A 9,245-nucleotide genomic window follows, 5' to 3' on the forward strand; every position below is an offset into this window, starting at 1 on the left:
CTCAGGTTTCTGCCATTTAAGTTCTGTTATACTCACAGACACCATTCAAACAGTTTTAGAAAATGTAGGGTGTTTTCTATCCATATGTAATAAGTATATGCATATTCTAGTTACTGGGTAGGAGTGGTAACCAGATTAAATCGGGTATGTTTTTTATCCAGCCGTGTCAATACTGCCCCCTAGCCCTAACAGGCTAGACTATCTTACCCGTATACATGGATGGACGCTTCTCTCGGATGCCGTGGTTTCCCTTAGTTTGAAGATGTAATCCGGAGACAGGTGATTTCTCCATCTCCTTAGCCATCATACTCTAATTCCACTGATTTCAAAACTCTGTCCTCCAGAAAGTGGAGAGCAACACTTACGCAGTTCTACTACGAGATATATATATTTTTTAAAGCAGTGTTAGACCGGATTACCTAGACATACTGACCAGCTCAAATTGACAGAAGCGTGCTGTATGGCAGACCAATCGGAACTCATCTCTCTGCATGTCCAGCCCTCTCATTATCCCAACCAATCATGGCTAGCGGAAAGGTTGTTGACTTTTTCTGTGGCTAAACCAACTAGGCTCCTAATTTAACATTTTTATTCGTATTTACAGATGGCATATAAGTTATTAAGTGAGAACAGGTGGAGTGGGTAGGAACGTGACCAAGCACCAATTAGTTCAACCAGGTCATCTGCAGAAGAGTGGTCGTCAAATACAATGTTATTATTATTATATCCAATCCTCCATCTTGCCAGGTCGTTTTGAGGAAGAGTTTATCAAGATGAGGATGGAGAGACTGCAGGGCTGGTTGTGTCGTATGTGTCGACATCCTGTCGTCTCCAACAGTGACGTCTTCCAACTCTTCCTCACGTACAGAGACGAGAAGGTACACACGCACGCGCACACGCACACATATACACACATTCGTGCACATATGCGCACACACACACATACACACACACATATACACACACACACACAAGTGCGAGCGCACATACACACACACACACACACACACACTCGTGCAGTCCCTCACTCTCTCTCTGTCTGTGTGTATGTATGTGGTCAGGAGTGGAAGACCGGGAAGAGGAGAGCAGAGAAGGATGAGTGTGTTGGACCAATGGTCTTCTCCACCATCGACCCTGAAGCTCCTGAGTTAGACATAATAGAAGTGTACGTATGGTAGATAGATCACACACACACACACACACACACACTCATAGAGATTTCAGATGCGTATTTGACATTGGTTCTTATCTGGCTGTGTGTGTGTGTGTGTGTGTGTGTGTGTGTGTGTGTGTGTGTGTGTGTGTGTGTGTGTGTGTGTGTGTGTGTGTGTGTGTGTGTGTGTGTGTGTGTGTGTGTGTGTGTGTGTGTGTGTGTGTGTGTGTGTGTGTGTGTGTGTGTGTGTGTGTGTGTGTGTGTGTGTGTGTAGGGAGCAGAAGTGTGAGTTGTTCAGTAGGTTCACTAAGGAGATGGATGATGGAGTTAAAGACCTGCTGAACGTTGGGAACATACACTGGAAACGCTGCACAGGCCGTGAGGAGTGAAACACACACACACACACACACAAGGGACTACCTTCCTGCCTTGAAAAACTACAAACTCTACCTACACTCCTCTCTGAAAACTCTAACCCTAGCTTCATGTCCACACCCAGTCTCAACCCTAACCCTACTTTGTTAAAACTACAACTCCCTCCTAGCCATACTTTGTTAAAACTACAACTCCCTCCTAGCCATATTTTGTTAAAACTACAACTCCCTTCTTTCCATACTTTGTTAAAATTACAACTTCCTCCTAGCCATACGTTGTTACAACTCCCGCCGAGCAATACTTTGTTAAAACTACAACTCCCTCCAAGTCGTACTGCATTAAACCAGGTGTTTGCTTGATGTGTTCAGCTCTGCGTAAGGAGTACCAGAAGATTGGGAAAGCCTTTCAGAACCTGTCATCTGTCTTCAACACCAGTGGCTATACAGGTATTGACTGACTCCCATGAGGATTTACGCTCTGTGTTGCTGGCAACTGTCATAGTACTGTCACTAAACTGTACACTATGATCAATTGGGTCTCTGTCGTGTGTGTGTGGTGTAGGAGAGGCCACACTCACAGATGCTCTCACAGCTGCAGGGAAAACATACGAGGAGATCTCACAGATCGTAGCTGAGCAGGTAACACACACATAGATAACCTATGTTCTTCCTGTCCTTGAGGCATTTCCTGTTCGTCTCTCTCCCTCCTTCCTTCCCTTTGAATACATTCTCTCTCTCCATCCCGCCCACTCTTTCTCTCTCTGCCATTCCCTCCCACACTCTCTCTCTCTACTATCCATCCCCCTTCTTTCTCTCTCCCTCTCTATCTCTCTCTCTCATTCTCTCATTGTCTCTGAAGGTCGAACTACATACTCTGAGTGAAAATAAAAACTGTTGTGATGTGTATTTCTTCCAGCCCAGAAAAGACCTTCATTTCCTGATGGAAACCAACAATGAATACAAAGGGCTGCTAGGCTGCTTCCCTGATACTATAGGAGTACACAAGGTACACAACAGATACTACTCTACTACTGTCAAGTATTATTAAGTATTGTAGCCTGATACACTTCAGATCACAACTAAGTTGTGAATAAGTAGTTTGTTGAGCTGTGCTTGATTTAGCTGGTCCGTAACAGTAGAACCAATGGAATAGTCCTAAAAGTACAAACTCCGCTCTCCAGGAGAGCTGCTCAAGCTAAATGAAGTGTGTGTGTGTGTGTGTGTGTGTGTGTGTGTGTGTGTGTGTGTGTGTGTGTGTGTGTGTGTGTGTGTGTGTGTGTGTAGGCGGCTATAGAGAAGGTGAGGGAAGGGGATAAGATGGTGGCAGCAGGGAAGATCACCACACAGGATAAAGTGACCATGGCTAAACGCACCAGCATCATGTGCTACTCACTACAAGGTAACACGCGCACACACACATATACACACACACACACATGTTCACCTGTGTAACACAACCTCTTACTTGCCTTCTGTGTTTCCATACAGCTGAGATGAACCACTTCCATAGCAACCGTATCTATGACTACAACAGAGTCATGCAGCTCTACCTGGAAGAACAGATCAGGTTCTATGAAACGGTAAGGGGGGGTAAGAGAGAGAGAGTGGGTTCTATGAAACGTTAAGGGGGTAAGAGAGAGAGAGGGTTCTATGAAAAGGTAAGGGGGAGCGAGAGAGCGGGTTCTATGAAACAGTAAGGGGGAGCGAGAGAGAGAGAGGGTTCTATGAAACGGTAAGGGGGGTAAGAGAGAGAGAGGGGGTTCTATGAAACGGTAAGGGGGGTAAGAGAGAGAGGGGGTTCTATGAAACGGTAAGGGGGTAAGAGAGAGAGGGGGTTCTATGAAACGGTAAGGGGGGTAAGAGAGAGAGGGTTCTATGAAATGGTAAGAGAGAGAGGGTTCTATGAAACGGTAAGGGGGTAAGAGAGAGAGGGGGGGTTCTATGAAACGGTAAGGGGGGTAAGAGAGAGATGGTTCTATGAAACGGTAAGGGGGGTAAGAGAGAGAGGGTTCTATGAAATGGTAAGAGAGAGAGGGTTCTATGAAATGGTAAGAGAGAGAGGGTTCTATGAAATGGTAAGAGAGAGAGGGTTCTATGAAATGGTAAGAGAGAGAGGGTTCTATGAAATGGTAAGAGAGAGAGGGGGTTATTGGGTTTCATGATGTTTTGAAATAATCATATGTTTGGATAGACAATATGGTTTGAAAGACATTATAGTTTTGAAAGACAGCCATATGCTCTATATCACACAAGTCTAAAGAGTAATACTGTAGATGCATGCTCTGGTTAATGTAGTTGTTGTCTCCTGATGTATGATCGTTAATGTAGTTTCCTTCTCATTGGTCAGATTGCTGAGAAGCTGAAGCAAACCCTGGGCCAGTTTACCACCCTGTAAAGGGAAACACACACACAAACCTTGTTCTTCTCCTTTCTGCTTCGTGGACCAACAACTTTAAACAGGATGGACTGGTGTCTGGATGATGTAGTTGGAAGACAGTGTCACCCTGTGCCTTTAACTGGACTGGTGTCTGGATGATGTAGTTGGAAGACAGTGTCACCCTGTGCCTTTTAACTACTCAAGGAGTTAAAGATAATGAGGTTATATTTTAATATTACAGTGCAGAACAATATGTTAAATGTTGTTTCATAACCCTCTAATTATGCCATATCTCTTTTATTTATAATATTGATATATGAAATGTTTATATTTAATGTTTACTTTGGTTGGATGTTTTCGCTTTGTCTTATTATTCTTATTCTGGATAATGTGATTTAGAGAGGGTTGACTGAGAGGGGAGAGAGAGAAAAGAGAGACAGAGAGAGAATAAGGGAGACAAAGAGAGAGGGGAGACAGAGAGATAACGGGAGAGGAGACCGAGACAGAAAGATCATGTGATTCACACACTCTGCCACCCCATTCTCCTCCCCATCAAGCAAACACACTGCTGGCAGTGTTTTCCCTTCCTTCCTCCCTCCACACATACTCACAAAGCAATTTGACCACTCTCTGTATGCCCTCTCATGTATAGAACAATTCACACACACTCCCTATGCAACACTAAAGATTGCTCATCTGTCTCTCTCAATTTTCTCTCTCAATTCAATTTCAATTCATTTTAAGGGGCTTTATTGGCATGGGAAACATACGTTAATGTTACCAAAGCAAGTGAAGTAGATAGTAAACAAAAGTGAAATAAACAAAAATGAACAGTAAACATTACACTCACGGAACTTCCAAAAGAATAAAGACATTTCAAATGTCATATTATGTCTATATACAGTGTTTTAACGATGTGCAAATAGTTAAAGTACAAAAGGGAAAATAAATAAACATAAATATGGGTTGTATTTACAATGGTGTTTGTTCTTTACAAGTGCAGCTCAGTTTCCACCTCATTTTGTGGGCAGTGTGCACATAGCCTGTCTTATCTTGAGAGCCATGTCTGCCTACGGCGGCCTTTCTCAATAGCAAGGCTATGCTCACTGAGTCTGTACATAGTCAAAGTGTTCCTTAAGTTTGTGTCAGTCACAGTGGTCAGATATTCTGCCACTGTGTACTCTCTGTTTAGGGCCAAATAGCATTCTAGTTAACTCTGTTTTTTGTTAATTCTTTCCAATTTGTCAAGTAATGATCTTTTTGTTTCCTCATGATTTGGTTGGGTCTAATTGTGTTGCTGTCCTGGGGCTCTGTGGGGTCTGTTTGTGTTTGTGAACAGAGCCCCAGGACCAGCTTGCTTAGGGGACTCTTCTCCAGGTTCATCTCTCTGTAGGTGACGGCTTTGTTATGGAAGGTTTGGGAATTGCTTCCTTTCAGGTGGTAGTAGAACTTACCGGCTCTTTTCTGGATTTTGATAATTAGCGAGTATCGGCCTAATTCTGCTCTGCATGCATTATTTGGTGTTTTACGTTGTACTCAGAGGATATATTATCAGAATTCTGCATGCAGTCTCAATTTGGTGTTTGTCCCATTTTGTGAATTCTTTATTGGTGAGCGGACCCCAGACCTCACAACCATATAGGGCAATGGGTTCTATAACTGATTAAAGTATTTTTAGCCAGATCCTAATTGGTATGTCGAATTTTATGTTCCTTTTGATGGCATAGAAGGCCCTTCTTGCCTTCTCTCAGATCGTTCACAGTTTTGTGGAAGTCACCCGAGGGGCAGATGTTTAGGCCGAGGTATGCATAGTTTTTTGTGTGCTCAAGGGCAACGGTGTCTAGATGGAATTTGTATTTTTGGTCCTGGCAACTGAAGCACAGTTATTTTTGTCTTACTGAGAATGACTGTCAGGGCCCAGATCTGACAGAATCTGTGCTGAAGATCTAGGTCCTGCTGTAGGCCCTCCTTGATTGGTGACAGAAGCACCAGATAATCAGCAAACAGTAGACATTTGACTTCAGATTCTAGTAGGGTGAGGCCGGGTGCTGCAGACTGTTCTAGTGCCCTCGCCAATTTGTTGATATATATGTTGAAGAGGGTGGGGCTTAAGCTGCATCCCTGTCTCACCCCACGGCCATGTGGGAAGAAATCTTTTTTTCTTCTCACAATTTAAACCGCACACTTGTTTGTGTACATGGATTTTATGTCGTATGTGTTTCCCCTACATAACTTTCCATAAATTGGTATAGCAGACCGTCATGCCAAATTGAGTCAAAATCTTTTTTGAAATCAACAAAGCATGAGAAGGCTTTGCCTTTATTTTGGTTTGTTTGTCAATTAGGTTGTGCAGGGTGAATACGTGGTCTGTCGTACGGTAATTTTGTAAAAGTCCAATTTGACATTTGCTCAGTAGCATGTTTTCACTGAGGAAATGTGAGTCTGCTGTTAATGATAATGCAGAGGATTTTACCAAGGTTGCTGTTGAGGCATATCCCACGATAGTTATTGGGGTCAAATGTGTCTCCACTTTTGTGGATTGGGGTGATCAGTCCTTGGTTTAAAATATTGGGGAAGATGACAGAGCTAATAATATTAATAAGGAGTTTAAGTATAGCCAATTGGAATTTGTGGTCTGTATATTTTATAATTTCATTAAGGATACCATCAACACCACAGGCCTTTTTCGGTTGGAGGGTTTGTATTTTGTCCTGTAGTTCATTCAGTGTAATAGGAGAATCCAGTGGGTTCTGGTACTCTTTAATAGTTGATTCTAAGATTTGTATTTGATTATGTATATTTTTTTTGCTGTTTGTTCTTTGTTCTAGGGCCAAAAAGATTGGAGAAGTGGTTTACTCATACATCTCCATTTTCTGATAGATAACTTTGCTGTTGAGTCTATAGATTCTTCAATTACATTGAGCGGATTTCTGACGTGCTGTTTCTGCTTTTTCATATTACAGTAGAACGTTTTGTCCAGGAAGTTGTCTAAAAGGGATTGAATTTGTTGTTGCCTAATTTTTTTGTTGTTAGGTTTCCACACTATTTCCTATAGCATTTGTTAATATTATTCAGTTCCTTTGGCTTTGATGCCTCAGGGTTGAATATTGCTCTGTTCAAGTAGACTTATTTTGCTGTGATCTGATAGGGGTATCAGTGGGCTGACTGTGACTCTCTGAGAGACTCTGGGTTAAGGTCAGTGATAAAGTAGTCTACAGTACTACTGCCAAGAGATGAGCTATAGGTATACCTACCATAAGATCCCTCAAAGCCTACCATTGACTATGTACATACCCAGCGTGCGACAGAGCTGCAGGAGTTGTGATCCGTTTTTGTTGGTTATGTTGTTGTAGTTGTGCCTAGGGGGTCATATGGGGGAGGGAATGATGTCACCTCCAGGTAGGTGTTTGTTCCCCTGTGTGCTGAGTCTGTCAGGTTCTTGTCCAGTTCTGGCACTTAGGTCGCCACAGACTAGTACCTGGGCCCATGTACCTGGGCCTGGAAATGATTGATTTCTCCCTCCAGAATGGAGAAGCTGTCTTCATTAAAGTATGGGGATTTTAGTGGGGGGATATACATTTGAAGTAGGACGTTTACATACACCTTAGCCAAATACATTTAAACTCAGTTTTTCACAATTCCTGACATTTAATCCTAGTAAAAATCCCTGTCTTAGGTCAGTTAGGATCGCCACTTCATTTGAAGAATGTGAAATGTCAGAATAATTGTAGAGAGAAAGATTTATTTAAGCTTTTATTTCTTTCATCACATTCCCAGTGGGTCAGAAGTTTACATACACTCAAATAGTATTTGGTAGCGTTGCCTTTAAATTGTTTAACTTAGGTCAAACGTTTTGGGTAGCCTTCCACAAGCTTCCTCCCACAATAAGTTGGGTGAATTTTGGCCCATTCCTCCTGACAGAGCTGGTGTAACTGAGTCAAGTTTGTAGGCCTCCTTGCTCGCTCACGCTTTTCAGTTCTGCCCACACATTTTCTATAGGTTTGAGGTCAGGGCTTTGTGATGGCCACTCCAATACCTTGACTTTGTTGTCCTTAAGCCATTTTGCCACAACTTTGGAAGTATGCTTGGGGTCATTGTCCATTTGGAAGACCCATTTGCGACCAAGCTTTAACTTCCTGATTGATGTCTTGAGATGTTGCTTCAATATATCCACATAATTTTCCTACCTGATGATGCCATCTATTTTGTGAAGTGCACCAGTCCCTCCTGCAGCAAATCACCCCCACATGGTGTTCTTCAGCTTGCAAGACTCCCCCTTTTCCCTCCAAACATAACAATGGTCATTATGGCCAAACAGTTCTAATTTTGTTTCATCAGACCAGAGGACATTTCTCCAAAAAGTACGATCTTTGTCCCCATGTGCAGTTGCAAACCATAGCCTGGCTTTTATTATGGCGGTTTTGAAGCAGTGACTTCTTCCTTGCTGAGCGTCCTTTCAGGTTATGTCGATGTAAGACTCGTTTTACTGTGGATGTAGATACTTTTGTACCTGTTTCCTCCAGCATCTTCACAAGGTCCTTTGCTGTTGTTCTGGGATTGATTTGCACTTTTCGTACCAAGGTACGTTCATCTCTAGGAGACAGAACGCATCTCCTTCCTGAGCGGTATGACGGCTGCGTGGTCCCATGGTGTTTATTCTGGGGTACTATTGTTTATATAGATGAACGTGGTACCTTCAGGTGTTTGGAAATTGCTCCCAAGGATGAACCAGACTTGTGGAGGTCTACAATTCTTTTTCTGAGGTCTTGGCTGATTTCTTTTGATTTTCCCATGATGTCAAGGAGAGAGGCACTGAGTTTGAAGGTAGGCCTTGAAATACATCCACAGGTATACCTCCAGTTGACTGAAATGATTTCAATTAGCCTATCAGAAGCTTCTAAAGCCATGACATATTTTTGGGGGATTTTCCAAACTGTTTAAAGGCACAGTCAACTTAGTGTATGTAAACTTCGGACACAGTGAATTATAAGTGAAATAATCGGCCTGTAAACAATTGTTGGAAAAAGGAAAAGGACTTGTGTCATGCACAAAGTAGATGTCCTAACCGACTTGCCAAAACTATAGTGTGTTAATAAGAAATTTGTGGAGTGGTTGAAAAACAAGTTTTAATTACTCCAACCTAAGTGTATGAACACTTCCTACTTCAACTGTAGGTAGCACACTGGAGGACATTTTTCTCATTTGAGATCATTTCCTTTTGAATTTTTGCCAAATATAAAATGTTCCTGTTTTGAATAATTTAATAGAGTGAGTCCCTTCCCTGTTTCACACCTGGTAGTTTGGTTGGATGGGACTACCAGCTCTCTGTAATCTACAGTAG

General features: G+C 42.4%; 1 protein-coding gene across 1 annotated transcript in view; it reads left to right on the plus strand.

Moving 5' to 3' along the window:
* Positions 1 to 5,587, plus strand: part of LOC106611308 (sorting nexin-9) — a 29,207-nt gene extending 23,620 nt beyond the window's left edge. The window contains exons 10-18 of the mRNA XM_045723704.2: positions 748 to 878; positions 1,062 to 1,165; positions 1,428 to 1,531; positions 1,897 to 1,974; positions 2,090 to 2,166; positions 2,444 to 2,533; positions 2,812 to 2,926; positions 3,016 to 3,107; positions 3,875 to 5,587. Coding sequence (XP_045579660.1) covers positions 748 to 878; positions 1,062 to 1,165; positions 1,428 to 1,531; positions 1,897 to 1,974; positions 2,090 to 2,166; positions 2,444 to 2,533; positions 2,812 to 2,926; positions 3,016 to 3,107; positions 3,875 to 3,922 — 839 coding nt within the window. The 3' untranslated portion in view covers positions 3,923 to 5,587. The remainder of the gene's footprint in view (positions 1 to 747; positions 879 to 1,061; positions 1,166 to 1,427; positions 1,532 to 1,896; positions 1,975 to 2,089; positions 2,167 to 2,443; positions 2,534 to 2,811; positions 2,927 to 3,015; positions 3,108 to 3,874) is intronic.
* The last annotated feature ends 3,658 nt before the right edge of the window (positions 5,588 to 9,245 follow it).

The sequence above is a fragment of the Salmo salar genome, chromosome 09, assembly GCF_965601325.2.
Source record: "Salmo salar chromosome 09, fSalSal1, whole genome shotgun sequence".
Classification (NCBI taxonomy): domain Eukaryota; kingdom Metazoa; phylum Chordata; class Actinopteri; order Salmoniformes; family Salmonidae; genus Salmo; species Salmo salar.